This window comes from Pygocentrus nattereri, chromosome 9, assembly GCF_015220715.1.
Source record: "Pygocentrus nattereri isolate fPygNat1 chromosome 9, fPygNat1.pri, whole genome shotgun sequence".
Classification (NCBI taxonomy): Eukaryota; Metazoa; Chordata; class Actinopteri; order Characiformes; family Serrasalmidae; genus Pygocentrus; species Pygocentrus nattereri.
In genome coordinates, this window is record NC_051219.1 from 8,812,952 (window position 1) to 8,835,377 (window position 22,426).

Genomic DNA, 22,426 nt, shown 5'->3' on the forward strand with positions numbered 1-22,426 from the left:
TCTGAATGCACTCTCCTTCTCATTATATTTACGGTATTTGGAAGATGCTCTTGTCCAGAGCAACTTACAATTTGATCATTTTACAAAGGCAGGCAAAGGTGGCGTTAGGAGTCTTGCCCAAGGACTCTTACTGGTATAGTGTAGAGTGCTTACCCAGATGGGGACTGAACCACAGTCTACAGTGTAGAAGGCAGAGGTGTTACCCACTACACTATACCTTCGCCTCAATAGCGTAAACCGGTTAAACATCCAAATTTTAAAAACAGCAGGTGTTGCATCATTTAGCAACTGCTGTCTATTGATTTCTAAACTTCAGGCTCGTAAATGCATGTTAATTCAAATTTTCCCATAACATATATATCAGTTTCCCCTACCTTGTCACCTTGGTAACCATATTCTCCTGGCTCCCCTCTTGATCCAGGTTCCCCCTAAATTATACATCATCACAGAGATATTACAGGCTAAACATAGCAGACTTAGTGCAGCCACAGTGTCACTTTCAAAGAGACAACAACACTCTAACATGTGTAAAGTCATACAAGCATCAATTCATAACCTCAAAGAGGAACCACTGCAACAAAAGTCATTGCTGTCAGCTACAACAAGGCCACAAGACAAGCATTGTGAAGATCTTCTGAAGAACTTCTGATGCTAGTGTAGCTATTCTGAGACTGTCTGGGATACAATATAGCAACTAACACCATTAACATATGTCATAACTACATTACTAGAACTCTTCCTTCATGACTTTGGGGAAATCTTTATACAATCAATTGCAGCTGTGAATTCAAGATGGCTTGACCTAAATGTCACAGCTAAACTATAACTAACTAAATCTATCCAAAACTGATGCGAGAGGTAGGCTCAAAACATGTACAGATTCACTGCAATAATAGAAATATTTAGATCACCTTATCACCTTTCAATCCAGGTGGCCCCACCCCTCCCGCCAGGCCCTGCCAATGACAGAAGAGGTGGTTTTCAGCAGAAGTTTTTATTGTCCACCAGTGAGGTTACAAAGGGCGAGTGGTCATTACCTGAGGTCCCACAATGCCAGGCAGTCCACGAGGTCCCTCAGGCCCAGGGTCACCCTGAGAAACAAGAGAATAAAATAATTGCACTACTTTAGACTGAACTGTTATGTGACCTTGATATGACTGATTACATGGTAGGTTTGTTAGGCAATGCAAAAATCACTACGATAATCAGAGGTTGCTTTATAGTTGCAAACTTGCTTCGATTCATTAACAGCACTTTTGTCCTGGAGTCAAGGCTGTGCTGAGGAAAGAGCTGAAGTACAGCTTTTTATAACTGCTCATGTCTTTCATTTCTTTGAAATGACAGACTAGCCTCTGGGCAAGAAAATACTGGGTATACACTGAAAGAAGCTGAAAAACAATGACTGACACTTAGTGATTATTTTCCAATGTATCAACTAAACCTGAAAAACGTCAGGTGAAATATGTCTACCTTGTGTCCAGAAACATCTCAGTGAACTTACTAGCCAGTGTCAAGTAAGGCATGACCATCTCCGTTCCTGGAGATTACAGAGATAAGTTCCAGTCCTACCCTACTGTACCCATCACTAATAAACAGACACTTCTAAAGACCTTGATAATCTGTATCAGGTGTGCCTGATTAGAAGCAACAAATCTTCATGAGCAGGGTTAAGCATCACCAGCCTACTTGTGACAGGCACTGCATGTCAGGTTTATGAGGAAATTCTCAATCCATTCCTTTCCTGTATCATGACAGCAATTCTGACACTAATTTCCTCCAGGTCTCAAACAGTGCATTCAAAGGGTGTCATCACTCTTTAGAAAAGGTCTACAACATCAAGTCTGGGTGAATTTTCTCTGAAATGTACACTTCTAAAAAAAAAAAAAACAAAACTCCAGGCCTTTGAGAACATGTGCATTGACCACCTGAAGAATCAGTGTTTTTGCTGGATAATCAGGCAGCTACAAAGCCATGTCTGTATCACCAGCAGTTAATCACGACACGCAGAAATGTACAGATCATCTAGAAAGTTTTGTTAGATCAGGAGATAAAAAGGAATTATGGAGAAAGCCTTAAACACGAGTACCATACTTTGACAATTCAGAGGGTGTAGCTTTAGCCCTGTTGGGTACATCTGCAGAAATGCATGGGAATGTGGTGGGCATGATACTGAGTGCTTCCATGTTGCTAGAGGTTTGCCAACGATGGAGGTGTGACAGGTTCTTATCATTAGTGCTAGGAAGGAGGTGGGCCATCACCATGGAGCACTAAACAAAAGCTACAGACTTAAACTTAAATTTATTGTATTTATGGCATGACTAGGGGCAGTCGTGTGCTGGAGATTAGGGAGCCAACCTTGTGACCAGAAGGTCGCCGGTTCGATCCTCTGAGCCCACAGGATATGATCGAAGTGCCCTTGACAGGGCTGTCCACTGATCTAGGCAGGTGTGCTCCCTGCCCCTTAGTGTAAGTGTTCACTAGTGTGCATGTACGTGGGTGATTCATGTATGTACAGATGGGTTAAATGCGGAGGCCAATGGTTCCGCATTCTGTGTTCCAAGTTAAACACTTGCTAGAAGCAGCTTTCTCACCACTTGATAACAATAAGTACCTTCAACTTTAATTCATCCAAAGGGTGCGAGCAGATATGTCTATGTGTAGCATAGAGACAAATATCAAAGCACAATTCTGGTTGTATTTGCTTGCCACACTGCTCAGATTAACCCATTACCTACTATCTGCTAACTATGGGATGGACAGCTGTGAATGGTCTGAGATAGGTTATCCTGCTGAGCAGTGGACAGCTGGGGCATTAGCAAGGAGAGGTTTGTCACTGATCCCTGATCTTCAGATTTATCAAAATGATTCATTCATGATTCGTGATTCCATCAGTGTCCTCCAGCAGCCTTAGCCCACTACCATGAAGGACGTGTGGCATGAAAAAAACAGTACATCTGGAGCTGCTAAAGTAAGGAATCAGGGATGGGGGGGGGCATGAGGCCCTAATGGTTTGGTGGGATGAAGACAAATCACAAGTACTTCATAAAAGCCCTCTATCTCTTTCAACTGATGGCATGTGATAAAAAACAAGGGGGCTCTAGAGAGAGAAAAGAGCACAGGCCGTAATGTGATACTGCCCTCACAAATGCTTCCAGAAAACAACTCTGAAACTGACAGTAGGCGCATTGAAGTGGAGGATGGACTTACAGAACCACCAGATTTCAGCCCACAGTTACTCCAGCTGGGAATCAGGCTTGATCACCAGTTGGGACATATGCTGTCCACAGCTGGTGGGCCATTGCCATCTACCTCTGGAAATCACTAACTAGTGCCAATTTAGGGATTTGCAAGTACCTCTTGAACTTGATGCCTGTGCTCATAAATGTACTAAACAGGAATGGTGTTCGTGGGAAGCTATGACAGAGGAAACCACTACTCTCTAAGAACACATCGCTGCTTTCTCAAGCTTCTAAGGCAAACTAGACCCTCACTCGATGAACCTCTCATTACAAAACTTGTTCACCTTTATCATAAAGGCTTTATCATGAAGAACCAAACTCCAGCCCCCCAGAACAGTTTCACTTATAGAATCTATGTTAAGCCACACTGAACCCATTTTGTCACCTCAAGGAGGCTCAACACCTTCCTAACATTCTACATTGGCTTCTCCCATAATGTAACAACTGGGCAAGTATTAAGATTATTATTTGAAGATACAAATATATAAACTCCCTAGGAGGGAAGAGAAAAACTGAGCTGTCTGGGCTGAAATGGGAAGATTATTCCACCACTGAGGAGCCAGCACATCAGAGCACTGCGAAAGCAATTCCATCTGTTGGAATGCTGCTGAACTGTACATCTGAGTCTCATAATAAGGTGACATTTCAAGCACTGTTGCCTGTGACTGAAAAAGTGAATCAGCGTGGTTTTACAGCCGAGTCACACTGAGCGTTCTTTCTCTTACATGAAAAATAATAATAAAAAACGACAGTTTTCGTCTGGAAGTTATCTCAGTATCTCAAACACTGAGCACATTGCCCAGTCATTGATCATTTTGCAGCCATGAGTGAGTGAAAGTGGCCAGAAACACCATCAATCACGTCTATGACCAAACCACCAACATTACAGCCTGAGAAATGGCTGGTCGAAGCACTTTTGAGAATGGACTCATAACTTCCCTGAGTTGCTGGTGGATCACCAGAGTCATAAGTTTCTTTACAGCACTGAACAGCGAGGGAGTACAGGTGAGGGTAAAAAAGTCCAACCAGCTGCCCTTCAACTTGACAACTGTTCATGAAGGTTTGTGTAAGGGTTTCTCTGGAACAGTGTACATGGGGTTTTCTGTCATGTCTCTTGCACCACATGCTTCCCACTCTGCCGTGTCCAACCAGCACATGCGCCCGCCATGACCGACAAATCAGAACAAGTCACCACACTCACGGATTGGACAGTATTGAGAGGTTTTAGTGGATATAAATGAAGGGATGGGGCTCTCTTCCACTGTGAATCTGCAAACCTACTCAATGAAAATCTGGAATTAGCATTATACAATAGTTGGTCCACAGGAACATGACCAGAACATGCAACATACGGAAGCTATTCTGGGTGAAGAAAACCTGCCAGAGTTTTGGCCACGGCCCCTCACACTTTATAGCGATTGGCTTTGCCGGACTCCTGAATGCTGATTTAATTTAATCTGTGCAAGTGGGATTATCTCATGATTTGGGGTTGGTAACCATTGGACTGTAGAAACAGGTCCAGAACCTTTAGTATACAGAAGAACCAAATGGCTTTCAAGAACCAATGAATATAATGGAAAGTGTTGAACTGTGTAGTGCAAGGGTACTAGGCCTGGAAAACACTGCTGTCCAAGAACATCCTCAGCATCTGAAGCAGCATATAGTATGCAGTGTTAAATAATTGTAAAAAGGTGTAACCTGGCTGAGTGTCTACTGGCAAAATTACTTCTGGATACTGTACAAACACTATAAATCTTGCTCTCACAAAAACTTCCAAACTCCTCTTCTTTCTGTTTCAATATGACATCTCCTTCCAGGATTTTACAGGCAGACCTTGCATGTCCTGAGTGTGGAGAATGTGTGTTATGAAATAGTAGCCACAGATGAAATATGATTGGCCTTTTTAATGGAATCTAGGAAATTTTGCATATTTTATAACGGAAAAATAATTTTATTTGTGTAGACATTTTAATGCAACTAGAGCTGGGAGAGAAACGCTCTGCAGATCGTTACTCCTGCCAGCATCATGTTTATGATAGATGTGAGACTAAGTTAAGTATGAGAAAGAAAGTCACTTAGAAAGAGTTTCAGAAAATTCTTTAGAATGGTAAAAACATATTATGTGCAAAGCTTCACTTCAACTTTGAGCTGAAGTGCTTGTCACATGAATTTGTATCATCACCTGATGATGCATCGGTTTGCTTTGGCTACACTGACCACTGAAGGGGCACTTCTTCTGTAACAGCACTGATGATCAAAAATGCAGGAAATACTAATGTCTATACAATTACCCTGACTCAAATGATTAAAATGATATATACACTAAAAATAAAGGTGGTAATGATTGTTCTTTTGGCTAATGCAATTGAAGAACCACATATGGTTTCTTAAAGAAGCGGTTCTCAAAACAGTCTTCAAGGCTGACCTGAGTCTTCAGAAAATGCGGACCATCTTTAAGTCAGTGGTTCAGTATTGGCCCTGGTACTGGCATTTAATCAATATCAGCACTGACACCACAAAGCAATATTGGACATGCATGCACTCTATTGAGTGATGCATGCATGCGCCTCAGTAGATAGAACGTAATAACACGGCGGCGGTGTGGTTTGAAAAGCAGTAGTAAAAATGGAATTCCTGGAATTTAAAAAAAAAAAAAGCCTGATAACACAACATGAAAACAGAGCAAAACAAGTTAACAGTAGCCTTTTATCTGAATGGCTAAGCTAGGCAGTAATCATTCATCTCCTGCTGTGCAGTCAGTTACAGTCTGAGTTAATGATAGTCCAGGGTGTTATAGAGGGACTGCAGAGCATTAGAGAGAAATATATAAGAGACTGCCAGTCTCTTGGGGTGATAGTAGCCTTTAGCCTCAGTTTAGCCCATTTTTTGTTGTCCACTAGCACCATCTGCCGTACAGACTTGTCAGTCAGCTGCATCACATAGTGGTATTGGCTATGGTCTGTTGCTTCAATCAAGCCAAGAAATTCGATGAAAACAACTGGTGCTGACAGCATGAAAGACTATTATATTTTCTAAACTAAAATATTTTACATTTTACATTAGTAAATAACCAAAATTCTTCTGCAATTTAAATAATTTGCTCTGTCCCAATGTGTTGGGGACAAAGCAAAAGTGTGGAGCAACGTGTGGAGTGTCCTGAGGACAGGTTTGAGAAACATTGCTCTAAAGAATCTTTGAATGGATGGTTCTTTAAAGAACCAGTTCTGTGAATGAGATGTGGTAGTGTGAAGAACCTTTGTATAGTATAAAGAATCTCCATATAATGTCAAGGTTTTAGAATCACACAACTTTCTCAATCACCACAATATCGCTGGTGACAGCTGAAATGCTAAGTCCCTACTAAATTGATGGTTTTTGTTGCCACTCTTTAAGTCACACTTTGGTCACAATTTCTGGTGTGACTGCGGCTGTTGATGTGCAATATAAACAATAATCTTTTGGTTTGTTCTCAAACCACTTTCTCTTGTTACAACACAGCACTTTCAATTTCTCACTCTCTTCTAGCCACTCCAGAGGGCTGTATCTCTCCACATCCTCCTCCAGCTGAAAAATGTTCAGCTGCTGACTTCCTCCTAAGCCCTTAAAGTGCATTAAATGTTCCTAATCCACTCTTGGCAGACTGGACCTGGCAGGACTGAGTGTCACACCGTAGTGCAGCACTGAAAGAGTGCAACGCTGGCTTCAACTGCCACTAAAAAACAAATGAGCTTGGCCTTTGATTCCAAGCAGCTCAAGATAGGGAGCAGCTATAACACAATGACAGCCACAGCACAGCTCTGCGCTCACTCTGTACAACTGATAAAGAAGACAAATGTAAAGACAAAGGTGAGGAAAGACTCAAGTTGGTAAGTGAACTGTGTGAGTTTTTGTTTCCTTTTTCTGATCTTGTCTTTGTAGAAATCCCAGAGAATCTATTAAACATCACATACATTTAAACTAAAAGAGCATATGAATCTCCTTTCCCCCCTAAGATTAATGGGCTAGGTTTAGAGTGTCACATAAATACTTACATATATACTCACTGAGCACTTTATTAGAGAATATTAGAGAGAAATATGGAAGGAACTGTAAAGACCACTGTAATAATACTTGGTAGGGCCTCCTTTTGTTCTCTTATGGCATGGATTCCACAAGATAATGGAAACATTCCTTTGAGAATCTGTCCACAAGTAGACATGACTGCATCATACAATTCCTACAGATTTTCAAGGTGCACCTCTATGCTGCGAATCTCCTGTTCCACCACATCCCAAAGGTGTTCTATTGAATTCGGATCCGGTGATTGGGAATGCCACTGAAGAACTCTGACTCATTATCATGATCATGAAACCAGTTGAGATGACTTTTGCTTTTGACATGGTGCATTATCATGCTTTAAGTAGCCATTGGAAGACGGTAAATTGTGGCCATAAAGGGAAGCACATGGTGAGTAACAACACTCAAACAGGCTGTGGAATTCAAGAGAGGACAGATTGCTATAAATGGGCCCAAAGTGTGCAAAGGAAACCTTCCCCACACCATTACACCACCTCCACCAGCCTGGGCTGATGATACAAGGCAGGCTGGATCTACAGATTCATGCTGCTAGCACCAAATTCTGACACTACCTCAGCAGAAATCCATCAGGTCCATCAGACCAGACTATGTTTTTCCACTCTTCAGCTGTCTTGTTCTGGTGAGCCTCTGCCCACTGCAGCCTCAGCTGTTTGTTCTGGGCTGACAGAAGTGAAACCCGACATGGTCTTCTGCTGTTGTAGCCCATCCACCTCAAGCACGTTGTGCATCTTCTCACTACAGTTGAACAGTGGTCATCTGAGTTACTTTAGCCTTTCTGTCAGCTCAAACCAGTCTGGCCATTCTCCGTTGACCTCTCTCATCAACAAGGCATTTCTGTCTATGGACCTGCCACGCATTGGATGTCCTATTGCAACTTTCTGAGTGAAGAGTGTAACTGTGTGTGTGTGTGTGTGTGTGTGTGTGTGTGTGTGTGTGTGTGTGTGTGTGTGACTGGGTGAGTGTGTGTGTGTGGGAGATAGAGAGGCATACTCACTCTGAGGCCAGGGAAGCCACCAGTCCCAGTTGCTCCAACAGGCCCCTGGTAAAACATGCACAAAACACACAATTAGAAAATGTACACAGTCATACGGTAAGGCTCGTCTACGGGAACCTACAGACGCTGACTCGACTATGACATGTTCAGGAGTAAAACTTCAAATTTCAACCTTAATGCAGACACACAAATAGTTCAGGAATCTGAACTGTGCATTACTGGTCTACAGATATTTCTCTGTCGAATTCAGTGCACTCATACCAGCAAATTCACAATTCAAGTCTGAGCTCATTTAGAGTCTAACACATAAACATCTCTAATCCATAACACCACTTCTCCCAGGATGACACCTCAGTAGACATGACAAAGTATGATAGGGTACCTCATTTCCATCTGGTCCAGGAGGGCCCCTCTCCCCAGGGTCCCCGACTGCACCCTAAAAATAAAAAAACATACAAAAAAGACTATAATGACACATTAGCTTAACAGGGCCTAATACTAGACATGCTCTCTTTAACTTAACTCTATCTGTACATTTAAAGTGACCCCCTACGTCCTCTATACTTGCTTCCATTCATTATTAGCAAGGTTAGCATTTTTGATGTTCCTCTGTGCCTTCCGATAATTGGGATCCAAGCATTTTGCATTCATTAACACTTGTATAGTTTCACAGGACACCCAGTTTCAAACAGGTAGACATTTCGGATCATAACAAAAGATGCTAATAATAACAAAACAGAAATCTAACCTTCTGTTTAAAACACGCAACAGCACATTTAGCATAATGTGTTGATATATTTAAAACTCTGTTACATTTTACAAATAGATTTTTACTTAAATTACAGAGAAAACTGTTAAGGATGCACATCGGCACCAAGAATTCACACTAAGATATCTTAAAATACTGTAATTTAAGAAAACTGCATGTTGTTGAAAATTGTAGCATAGTCAGCTGTAAAACTACATCGCCTGTTTTCAGCAAATATAATGTCAAGATTCCAGGTTAAAATGCATATTCTGAATTTCCATATTTTGATAAAAACTGACACACACTGAACAGTTTCTCATTAAGTTAAAGGGATTTTTGCCAGCACTCTGTAAAGCTCATGCACCCTCACAACAGTAGCTATGAAAGAACCCATTTGTGAGTGCAACACGGACAGGTCAAGTAAAGGCCTCTTCAGGCTCACACACCCTTAACTTCTGAAAAACTCAGAACAGCAACATAGTCCGCTTGAGATAAGAAATCTCATTTTGAGTGTAGAAAAAAAAGAACATAGAGATCATAGGGTGAAGTATGTGAACAGGACATTGACTATCAACGGCTGGGTGGGTCCTGAAGCAGGCCTGTACAAGGAAAGCAGGAGGTTCTCCTGAGTGTTTTTTAGACTCCATAGGCCTTTGAATGTCTGCCACCTAGCTTTCATCCACCCAGGGGAGGATGTGATTAGACAGCATTGCCCATAGACGCTGGGAACAGTGCCCAGTTGGCACAGTGCACCAGGCAGCGTCTCAGCTGCTGCCCTAACATGTGTTTTTATAACAACAATATGTCTGAAAGGAGATCTGCTGGTGGCTGGATACACTCTCCAACCTTATAAATAAGCATGAAATTCTATTAAAACATGATAGAAACATCGAGAGAGAGAAATGTTAAGTTACAGTAGTAGGTGCAGTGTGCAGTTAAATCTCAGCTATCTATGTAATAGGAAAATGGCTTTTCTTTCCTTGTTTCCAGCAGCTACATTCTGCAATTTCCCTCTGGGGTCAATAAAGGATTCTGATTCTGCTTCTGTAACGTGATTAAACTATAAGTCACTCTATATAAGAATGTCTGCCAAATGCATACGTCAGTGCAGTGAGTGTCAGGAAAGTTTCGCATTACTGAAGCTAAAAGTGAACAACGAATTACTTGGTGTGTCAAGATTTTTCACGTTGTCAGCATTTATTCATTTTACCATGTCTGAGGCTCCTCTCTACAGGTAACCTTCCACTCTTCCTCTCTCTACAGGTAACCTTCCACCTCTTCTCTCTCTACAGGTAACCTTCCACCTCTTCTCTCTCTACAGGTAACCTTCCACTCTTCCTCTCTCTACAGGTAACCTTCCACTCTTCCTCTCTCTACAGGTAACCTTCCACCTCTGCTCTCTCTACAGGTAACCTTCCACCTCTTCTCTCTCTACAGGTAACCTTCCACCTCTTCTCTCTCTACAGGTAACCTTCCTCTCTTTCTCTCTCTACAGGTAAACTTCCACTCTTTCTCTCTCTACATGTAACCTTCAACCTCTTCTCTCTCTACAGGTAACCTTCCACCTCTTCTCTCTCTACAGGTAACCTTCCACCTCTTCTCTCTCTACAGGTAACCTTCCACTCTTTCTCTCTGTACAGGTAACCTTCCACCTCTTCTCTCTCTACAGGTAACCTTCCACCTCTTCTCTCTCTACAGGTAACCTTCCACTCTTCCTCTCTCTACAGGTAACCTTCCACTCTTCCTCTCTCTACAGGTAACCTTCCACCTCTGCTCTCTCTACAGGTAACCTTCCACCTCTTCTCTCTCTACAGGTAACCTTCCACCTCTTCTCTCTCTACAGGTAACCTTCCTCTCTTTCTCTCTCTACAGGTAAACTTCCACTCTTTCTCTCTCTACATGTAACCTTCAACCTCTTCTCTCTCTACAGGTAACCTTCCACCTCTACTCTCTCTACAGGTAACCTTCCACCTCTTCTCTCTCTACAGGTAACCTTCCTCTCTTTCTCTCTCTACAGGTAACCTTCCTCTCTTTCTCTCTCTACAGGTAAACTTCCACTCTTTCTCTCTCTACATGTAACCTTCCACTCTTTCTCTTTATATAGGTAACCTTCCACCCCTTCTCTCTCTACAAGTAACCTTCCACTCTTTCTCATTATATAGGTAACCTTCCACCTCTTCTCTCTCTACAAGTAACCTTCCACTCTTTCTCTCTCTCTACAGGTAACCTTCCACCCCTTCTCTCTCTACAGGTAACCTTCCACTTTTTCTCTCTCTCTACAGGTAACCTTCCACCTCTTCTCTCTCTACAAGTAACCTTCCACCCCTTCTCTCTCTACAGGTAACCTTCCACTTTTTCTCTCTCTCTACAGGTAACCTTCCACCTCTTCTCTCTCTACAAGTAACCTTCCACTCTTTCTCTCTCTCTACAGGTAACCTTCCACCCCTTCTCTCTCTACAGGTAACCTTCCACTTTTTCTCTCTCTCTACAGGTAACCTTCCACCTCTTCTCTCTCTACAAGTAACCTTCCACTCCTTCTCTCTCTACAGGTAACCTTCCACCTCTTCTCTCTCTACAAGTAACCTTCCACTCTTTCTCTCTCTACAGGTAACCTTCCACCCCTTCTCTCTCTACAAGTAACCTTCCACTCTTTCTCTCTCTACAGGTAACCTTCCTCTCCTTCTCTCTCTACAGGTAACCTTCCACTCTATCTCTCTCTACAAGTAACCTTCCACTCTATCTCTCTCTACAGGTAACCTTCCACCTCTTCTCTCTCTACAGGTACCCTTCTGCCCCTTCTCTCTCTACAGGTAACCTTCCACCCCTTCTCTTTCTACAGGTAACCTTCCACCCCTTCTCTTTCTACAGGTACCCTTCTGCCCCTTCTCTTTCTACAGATAACCTTCCACCCCTTCTCTCTCTACAGGTAACCTTCCACTCTTTCTCTCTCTACAGGTAACCTTCCTCTCCTTCTCTCTCTACAGGTAACCTTCCACCTCTTCTCTCTCTACAGGTAACCTTCCTCCCCTTCTCTCTCTACAAGTAACCTTCCACTCTTTTTCTTTTTCTCTCTACAGGTAACCTTCCACTCTTTCTCTCTCTACAGGTAACCTTCCACTCTTTCTCTTTATAAAGGTAACCTTCCACCTCTTCTCTCTATACAAGTAAACTTCCACTTTTTCTCTCTCTACAGGTAACCTTTCTCTCCTTCTCTCTCTACAGGTAACCTTTCTCTCCTTCTCTCTCTACAGGTAACCTTCCACCTCTTCTCTCGCTACAAGTAACCTTCCACTCTTTCTCTCTCTACAGGTAACCTTCCTCTCCTTCTCTCTCTAAGGGTAACCTTCCACTCTTTCTCTTTATAGAGGTAACCTTCCACCTCTTCTCTCTTTACAAGTAACCTTCCACTCTTTCTCTCTCTCTACAGGTAACCTTCCTCTCTTTCTCGCTCTACATGTAACCTTCCACTCTTTCTCTCTCTACAGGTAACCTTCCACTCTTTCTCTCTCTACAGGTAACCTTCCACTCTTTCTCTTTATAAAGGTAACCTTCCACCTCTTCTCTCTCTACAAGTAAACTTCCACTTTTTCTCTCTCTACATGTAACCTTCAACCTCTTCTCTCTCTACAGGTAACCTTCCACCTCTACTCTCTCTACAGGTAACCTTCCACCTCTTCTCTCTCTACAGGTAACCTTCCTCTCTTTCTCTCTCTACAGGTAACCTTCCTCTCTTTCTCTCTCTACAGGTAAACTTCCACTCTTTCTCTCTCTACATGTAACCTTCCACTCTTTCTCTTTATATAGGTAACCTTCCACCCCTTCTCTCTCTACAAGTAACCTTCCACTCTTTCTCATTATATAGGTAACCTTCCACCTCTTCTCTCTCTACAAGTAACCTTCCACTCTTTCTCTCTCTCTACAGGTAACCTTCCACCCCTTCTCTCTCTACAGGTAACCTTCCACTTTTTCTCTCTCTCTACAGGTAACCTTCCACCTCTTCTCTCTCTACAAGTAACCTTCCACCCCTTCTCTCTCTACAGGTAACCTTCCACTTTTTCTCTCTCTCTACAGGTAACCTTCCACCTCTTCTCTCTCTACAAGTAACCTTCCACTCTTTCTCTCTCTCTACAGGTAACCTTCCACCCCTTCTCTCTCTACAGGTAACCTTCCACTTTTTCTCTCTCTCTACAGGTAACCTTCCACCTCTTCTCTCTCTACAAGTAACCTTCCACTCCTTCTCTCTCTACAGGTAACCTTCCACCTCTTCTCTCTCTACAAGTAACCTTCCACTCTTTCTCTCTCTACAGGTAACCTTCCACCCCTTCTCTCTCTACAAGTAACCTTCCACTCTTTCTCTCTCTACAGGTAACCTTCCTCTCCTTCTCTCTCTACAGGTAACCTTCCACTCTATCTCTCTCTACAAGTAACCTTCCACTCTATCTCTCTCTACAGGTAACCTTCCACCTCTTCTCTCTCTACAGGTACCCTTCTGCCCCTTCTCTCTCTACAGGTAACCTTCCACCCCTTCTCTTTCTACAGGTAACCTTCCACCCCTTCTCTTTCTACAGGTACCCTTCTGCCCCTTCTCTTTCTACAGATAACCTTCCACCCCTTCTCTCTCTACAGGTAACCTTCCACTCTTTCTCTCTCTACAGGTAACCTTCCTCTCCTTCTCTCTCTACAGGTAACCTTCCACCTCTTCTCTCTCTACAGGTAACCTTCCTCCCCTTCTCTCTCTACAAGTAACCTTCCACTCTTTTTCTTTTTCTCTCTACAGGTAACCTTCCACTCTTTCTCTCTCTACAGGTAACCTTCCACTCTTTCTCTTTATAAAGGTAACCTTCCACCTCTTCTCTCTATACAAGTAAACTTCCACTTTTTCTCTCTCTACAGGTAACCTTTCTCTCCTTCTCTCTCTACAGGTAACCTTTCTCTCCTTCTCTCTCTACAGGTAACCTTCCACCTCTTCTCTCGCTACAAGTAACCTTCCACTCTTTCTCTCTCTACAGGTAACCTTCCTCTCCTTCTCTCTCTAAGGGTAACCTTCCACTCTTTCTCTTTATAGAGGTAACCTTCCACCTCTTCTCTCTTTACAAGTAACCTTCCACTCTTTCTCTCTCTCTACAGGTAACCTTCCTCTCTTTCTCGCTCTACATGTAACCTTCCACTCTTTCTCTCTCTACAGGTAACCTTCCACTCTTTCTCTCTCTACAGGTAACCTTCCACTCTTTCTCTTTATAAAGGTAACCTTCCACCTCTTCTCTCTCTACAAGTAAACTTCCACTTTTTCTCTCTCTACAGGTAACCTTTCTCTCCTTCTCTCTCTACAGGTAACCTTTCTCTCCTTCTCTCTCTACAGGTAACCTTCCACCTCTTCTCTCGCTACAAGTAACCTTCCACTCTTTCTCTCCCTACAGGTAACCTTCCTCTCCTTCTCTCTCTAAGGGTAACCTTCCACTCTTTCTCTTTATAGAGGTAACCTTCCACCTCTTCTCTCTTTACAAGTAACCTTCCACTCTTTCTCTCTCTCTACAGGTAACCTTCCTCTCTTTCTCGCTCTACATGTAACCTTCCACTCTTTCTCTCTCTACAGGTAACCTTCCACTCTTTCTCGCTCTACATGTAACCTTCCACTCTTTCTGTCTCTACAGGTAACCTTCCACTCTTTCTCTTTATAGAGGTAACCTTCCACCTCTTCTCTCTTTACAAGTAACCTTCCACTCTTTCTCTCTCTCTACAGGTAACCTTCCACCCCTTCTCTTTCTACAGGTACCCTTCTGCCCCTTCTCTTTCTACAGGTAACCTTCCACCCCTTCTCTCTCTACAGGTAACCTTCCACCCCTTCTCTCTCTACAGGTAACCTTCCACTCTTTCTCTCTCTACAAGTAACCTTCCACCCCTTCTCTCTCTACAAGTAACCTTCCACTCTTTCTCTTTATAAAGGTAACCTTCCACCTCTTCTCCCTCTACAAGTAACCTTCCACTCTTTCTCTCTCTACAGGTAACCTTCCACCCCTTCTCTCTCTACAGGTAACCTTCCACTTTTTCTCTCTCTACAGGTAACCTTCCACCTCTTCTCTCTCTACAAGTAACCTTCCACTCTTTCTCTCTCTACAGGTAACCTTCCACCCCTTCTCTTTCTACAGGTAACCTTCCACCCCTTCTCTTTCTACAGATAACCCTTCTGCCCCTTCTCTCTCTACAGGTAACCCCCTGTCCCTTCCTTCTATACAGGTAGTCTCTCACTGCCTTCTTTTAGTAAACTCTCAAATGTCTTTCTCTGTACAAACACATACATAAATACATATAGATAATATACTGCAGCAACCTCTCATTTAGCATTACAGGTAATACTGTGCCCCCATCTTTGTCTACAGGCAACATCCCGGCCCCTTCTTTCTTCCCTTTTCCTCTTCATAGGGAAAATCCGATCCTTCTCTGTCTCTACAGGTAAAACACAGTCCCCTTTTTTGTCCACAGGTAATGTTCTGTCTCATTGTCTCTCTAAACATAACCCTCCACCCTGTTCTCTTGGGTTCTCCTGTTCTATCCATCCTCTTTTCTCTCCAAATGTAGCTTCACTTCTGCACAGTCTCCAGGTAACATTCTACATAATTCTGTACAAATAAACTCACCTCTTCTTGTTGACCCCCCACAGTCCCTACAATCAGATTCACCCCTTTACATCTCTACAAATAGACCACTTCAGATGTACCTACACCATTCAATAGCACTATTTTAGAGCAGAGACTGCTGCTCCCCATCCTGATACGTGAGCTCAAAATGCCGACAAGCTGTAAGCTTTCAGAAGCATTGTTTTTTTTCTCCTGCAGGCAACATCAGCTCCTTCACTCACTGCTAAATTGCTCTCTCTGGAGAATGTGCGCCTCAGTTAATGACAGGAGACTGAATCAGACAGAGTTATGTGCTGCAGGTAGGGCAATGCACAGAGAAGTTTAAAGGCATCATCTCTTACCTGTCTACCTTTGGGACCTTTCTTCCCCACAGGGCCTGGAATCCCCTACAAAGTGAGAAGGGGGGAGTATGAATCGGCAGAGAACAAAGGAATGTACCAAAACATCAAATGTAAAAATAACCCCTTCACACGCACATAAATCATCAAATCAACCCAATAAAAGGTGGTATTCTACTGTTTTAATTAACAAGACTCATCATGTGGAATACACATCAGTGTTCTCCCACTGTGCCTTTGTTTCCTGAGATTAATAAGCATGGTCAGGCTTTTCAGATAAGAGTACTTTAACAGTTAACGGAATGTTTTGGTACTCTGCTGCATCCTCTAGCCTGCATGTAATTAAACACGCCTGCACACCACACGGTAAACTTCAGCTATAAAACCCAAGCATTTAAAACATTCCCCAGATGGACCTGATGAGAAAAAACAATAAATAAGCAAGAGCGTAAACTCTCAAGCTTTCGGAGTAAATAAACAATTTTGAAATCTGAACTCTAAAGTGTGACCATATCGCTTCTAGCATAACAACAAAGCCACCTTCAAAGATGACTTCAATTTCTGTTTCTGTTGCCTCGGTGACCTTCAAAAGGGAAAAGAACAGCAGGCAACAAGACGGCAGCTGCAAGCAAAAGAAAACATCTAGTTCTACATCAGTTCACCAAATTCTTCACAGCTCTTAAAGCCTCAGTGCACACTAGAGCTGCCCGAACGATGCTATCAATGTTGATCTTAAGGAGCTAGAAATTACGATAACCAATATTTCCCGGCATTCTTTATAGTGTTGTTGTTCTGTCAGCTATTAGTGTTCTGTTCCCAGCAGTTCGCTTCAGGAAGTTATTTTGTGTTGCAACATGTTGTTTCTCATTCTAACTGTTGTGCTTAGATGTATCAGCTTTGTCCTAAATAGCAAAGAAGCGTTTTAGGTTTTAGACTTTCTGTCACTGGCTCGACTCGGACGTCAGTTTTTACCTACTAAACTTGTTTCAGCAGACCACCAGTTAGTCGGAATCAAACCTGTGCTGTGGTGTATGGTACTGTTTTGGTCTGTAGCTGCTCGCTAGGCTAATGTTAAGTTAGCTGATCAAGCTACAGATCCAAACTCTATGGAACAGGTTTAATGTCCCAACAATACCAGTCACTCGACTCATTATCATCTAAACTTGAGTGAGTTAGTTTTGAAGCTCTGTGGCGAGCAGGGGAGTTATCATGCTAGCTGAGCTAATAGCTAATGCTAACCACCACCTCTCTCTTAGTTTGCTACACTGCTTAATGACTGACATTTATTGAACAATGCCTTGAAATTGTGCGCTGTGTTCACCCATTTGGTAACCATGAGAAGAAAGTAATCGTTTTTGATCTTTATTTCTGTTTTAAAATAACGGCAGAAAGTTTGTAGTGAGGAGAATAATATCTGCTAGGGGGCGCACCTGAGCGAGCCGAAAAGGAATGGGTTCATATGGAGCATTTGAGCAAAACCATTTTTTGTAAATGCTTAAACATTCTTACCCAGATAAACGTGTTCGTTGGCTGAACACAGAACATCGCACTTTAAAAGCAGGGATATTTAACTGAGCGCTTTCGAGCTCCAGTTATAGGAGTTTATCACGATGTCTCGTGTACGTTCATGACGTCAGTGAGCACAAACTGCTTCACTCAGCCAATGATCTTCTCCATTGGCCAACCAATCAGCACTCAGTAGCAGTAATGCAGCCCAAAGTATATCCAAAAAAATTAAAAATACAGCCGCTTTTTTTTTTAGTGATACACATCCTTTTATAGTTGTTCTGCTCCATTCACCTCCATTCACTTAAGGCCTGCTCAGGAGTGCCCTCTGGTGTTTCTTAGTCATGTTTTTAATATAACGGGAGAAACAAGAAGTGGCCAGGCTCCCCTTAAACCAGCTTTGATATAGCAGTACAAAATGGCAAAGGCTTCAAAAGTCTTTTACGTCACATAAATACCCCACCACCCGTACCCCCATACACCCTGGTCATTTTTGGAGACTGCCCAACCTCACCATCACAATACAAGTCTTGCGATGTTCCATTGACCTGCCATTGTTCAAGATAAAAGCATTTTGTTGATTTGCTCATAATTCTGTTTTGCTTCACCACCAGTAACGTTGCCCATGAACATATCATGAATGAAAGGTTTGAAGGGTCTTTAATGCATTTCTGAACATGTTTTCATATCTAAATATGTCACTGTGCAATACTTGGCATATCATCTTTAAATACTGCGGAATCACATCACAACCCTGAAATGCCATGACAATACTGCACTGAGGGGCCTGTAGTGATTCCCACCCCGACTCCTCCTGCCTCCAGCTGTCATTAATACGTTCTGCAACAACACAGATACAGTCATGTGTGCAGACCTAGCTGACAGCCATAAATCTCCACCAGCCAACCAACAGCAGCTGATCATGCGAGATCAAACTCTTACTCACAACATGTTTAGTCTATTTAAAAAGCAACTACTGACTCAACAAGCCAAACACCACTCCTCGTTTATCTTATGCATATCCCTTTAACGTCAGCCAATGCTTGGACTCCGTGCTGTATCACAGTATCTAAGGAAACTCAAATTCCTCTGTACCAAATGTAATTATAAGTAAGGCACACCGCTGCCCTGTAATCGGAGCAATTTTACCTGCCACTCAAACCCTGCCCCTTCCAGCGCACAAGTCATGTAGTGTTTGAGCGCACAGATGGGACGGGAGACTTACTCTCTCACCCTCTAGGCCCGGTGGTCCCGCTACGCCTGGGGGTCCGATAAAACCCTGCCATCAGGAAAAGACAAAGAAACAAAGGGGTTAGTGCTGGAGTGGGCTGTGCTGGCTGAGGAAGTTTGCTACATCCTAAAAGAAAGGTCTTCTGATAATACAGTGCATTCTGCTGATCTGGGAAGAGAGAGTACAAGGGCCGCAGACAAAGAACACGAGAATTGGGAGAATATTTTGCATTTGCGCTGATTATATGCTGTTTAGTCTACTCTTGATGAATGTACAATGCTGCTCTTCCCCATGTATTCTTTATTCTGTATTTTTCCTCATCCCTGTCTTGCTGTCCTGTCTTCCCCGCCTTGTCATACTGTATGTGTTCAGACGGGTTGATGGCTAATTTCACTGGTTACTTTGGTGACTATGTGACAATAAAGGCTTATTACATTACATTACATATAAACTCTCTTTACTTATATTACAAGAAAAAAATGTCTGGCTTTAAGTGTAAACTTACTATTGTTGGACAGCGATGATATACTTGACGCTTCAGATTCAGTTTTGCTATTACTAGAGATGCACAGATACCACTTTTCTCTCTTTCGATACCTGATCCTTTATTACGCGCCGATACTGAGTAACGATGCTGATACATTTTTAAAACATTTTATTTTGGTAAAATCTGTGTTCTGTGTCACAAATAAAACACACTCATTTTGGCTAGACGGCATATACTTCTTGGACTATATTGATAAGATGCTTAACAAAACTTATTTTTGTTTATTTATTGTATCTTTAGTATTTACCATTATATTATTAGTAATAAGAACCATGTTTAACAACTGTTTTTATCTTAATGTCAAAAACAGCAAACAGATCAACCTGTGGCTCAGACACGGAGCTCAATGTTGTTTCACATCCAACTTTCTCAAGTTATTAGTCTCATACGTGCGAATTGTTCACTCGTGCTGCATCTCTGAGTGTCAGTTCAGTAAGTATCACCGTCGTTCATACTGTCAACCTTTCAGTGTTTTTTTTCTGGCTTGGTTGAAGTGAGGGGCCGTGAGAGTTCGCTGCTGAGCTGACGGAGGCGCACTGCAGGTGAGGCTAGTGGACGCACAGGCCTGGCTAACAGGCTGCACTGCTAAAGGCTAAATCGAGGCTAAAGGCTACCATTACGCTGAGCGTTCGAGTGGCTCTGTTAGCACATTCTTAACACCAAAAACTGTTAACAGATTCTGCCATGAGCATTTTCACCGCTGCTTGTTGTCCCACACCGCTGACGTGTTGTTAAGTTCTGTCTATTCGTGTGCATGCACGTGTCAAAAACTGCTTTGTGGTATCAGTAATATGTATCGGTATTGGTGATGGGGATTTAATGTATGCAGTGCAACACTAGTTATTATTATGAAGCAAATCAATAATTTCCACACTTGCTCAGAAAGCAGTGCATCCAAAAATAAAGGCGGCATGACGCTTCTTTCATACAGTGATCGAAAGCATGGCAGCACCCAGAGAGCTCCAATTCCACATGCTGATCCACTTTACTGTGACAAATGTGGGCACGCAGGCACCGTAACTCCTCTGGTGGAGAATTTAAATGAGCTATAGAGTCCATCGTCAAAATGAATGGACGCCAGCAAAATTATGAGCTCCTTATTTCTTTAATGCGCAAATGACCCAAAGACTCCAGTCACTTTTGATTAGGGCTGCACTATGTCCTGCTATTCACCACTGCAGCTGAAGTACAATGCAGCCTGACTGTTAACCTTGTCATTAATAATATATTGCACTATGTGCAGTAATATATTCTCAATGTGGTACTTTGTTTAAATCATGCAGCCCTACTTCTGATGTGCTGCATGTCAAGCATGCAGCTTCAAACATAGAGCGTACATTACTGGAAAATTCTCTGTCAGTGACAAAGAGCTGCCTGAAGGGATCGAGGGATCAGCACGCTCTGCAGTTTGAGTATAATAAGAAACAGTAATACATGCTGCACCTCAAAATCTGTCATTTTCTTTACAATGAAAAAAAAAACCTTTACAATGCAAAAGACCATAAAACGCAGGATATGCATGGAAAGGTATGATTTATGATTCTTTTGCGTGGAGTGAGAATATAATGAGACGTCTATTCTATAAGAAAACATTCCTCAGTCTTCAAATAATAAAACACTTCCTGCAGGGAAGATTCATGAATTGATTGACTAATTGTATAATTTACTTTATTAACCTGTTGGCCGTTTTATTTTTTGATCATTTAATCATGTTCTTTTCTTGGTTGTGTATAAGTGACAAAACCAAAAACAGAGCCGAACTGAATTAAGAGAGAGAGAAAAAAAGAGAGAGAGAGAGAGAGAGAGAGAGAGAGAGAGAGAGAGAGAGGAAGAATAAAAGATGGAGAAACAAAGAGAGAGAAAAGAGAGACAGAGAGAGAGAAAAGAGACAGAGAGAGAGAAAAGGGAGAGAGGAAGAGTGAAAGAGGGAGTGAGAGAGGGAGAGAGAGGAAGAGCAAGAGAGGGAGCGAGACAGGGAGAGAGAGAGGAAGAGTAAAAGAGGAAGTGAGGGGGAGAGAGAAAAAAGAGAAAGACAGAAAAATAGAGAGAGTGAGAGAAAGAGAAAGAAAGAAAAGAGAAAGACAGAGAGAGAGAGAGAGAGAGAGAGAGAGAGATGGTCAGCTATATGTCACGTCCTGCTCGTTAAGTGAAATCACATGTATAATCACTCAAAGATGACAAAAGATAAATGAAAACCAGCTTAACTCTTTATTTCTCTCACTCCCCCCCCCTCTCTCTTTCTGCCCCCCCCCTCTCTCTCTTTCTTTCTTTCCACATTCCTCACAGATGGCTGTGAGCCTGAAGCTGGAAAACACTCGTGATGCTGCGAAGGCCTCTGAGAGTGGAGAGGCAGAGCAGACCTGGTCACTCTGACTGAGAACTTTCTGATTTGACATTATATTCCTTTAACATCCTCCTCCATACAGCTCAGCTCACTAGAGAGCTACTACCATGACACATAACAACACAGCTGTATTATAAAACAGCTGCCTACAGAGTTTCATATGATGTTTATGGGATGATTAAGGGGCTCCATTCTCTTTAGTTCTATTCAGATGGTCTTCCATCATGATCTGAGGGAAAGGAGTTCTGAAGTTTTCCTTGACGTGCTGAGGCCCTCAAAGAGGCTTTAGTTGTATTCCCTGGTAATCAAGTCAATACAATACTGCACAAAAGTCAGAGACCACCTTCTTCAGTGTCGGGGGAAAAAGCAGAAAACATACATTCAACAGAAATTACAGCTTCAGTTCTTCTCAGGAGACTCATGTTCTGTTTCTCAGAGGAATCTGCTGGGATATTTTTCATACCTCCAAAGTTCAGGCTTAGAACTTGGCTACAATTTCTGCTTCTCACAATCCAAGTAATCCCAAACACATTCAATGATGTTGATGTCTGGACTCTTCACCGTTTAATTAGCAAATTTTCACATACTTTGCATTTATTGGCCATTTTGACTGTAAATGGAACAATTACACAAACCTGACTTTTGCACAGTGCTGTATGTAATTAAATCTGTAGGTATGACAGGAAAAAGTGTGATTTTATGTGGTGATGTTGTCTGTTGGCTGGGAATACATTCGTCTAACACTATGGCATCCTGCATCTTCAGGG

At 42.4% G+C, this 22,426-nt stretch overlaps 1 protein-coding gene across 1 annotated transcript in view; it reads right to left on the reverse strand.

The window, feature by feature from the left end:
- Nucleotides 1–22,426, reverse strand: part of LOC108441554 (collagen alpha-1(XXIV) chain) — a 160,206-nt gene that overhangs the window by 80,435 nt on the left and 57,345 nt on the right. Inside the window, exons 11-17 of the mRNA XM_037541463.1 lie at nt 18,763–18,816; nt 16,035–16,079; nt 8,693–8,746; nt 8,311–8,355; nt 1,038–1,091; nt 912–956; nt 375–428 (exon numbers count right to left, since the gene is read on the reverse strand). Coding sequence (XP_037397360.1) covers nt 375–428; nt 912–956; nt 1,038–1,091; nt 8,311–8,355; nt 8,693–8,746; nt 16,035–16,079; nt 18,763–18,816 — 351 coding nt within the window. The remainder of the gene's footprint in view (nt 1–374; nt 429–911; nt 957–1,037; nt 1,092–8,310; nt 8,356–8,692; nt 8,747–16,034; nt 16,080–18,762; nt 18,817–22,426) is intronic.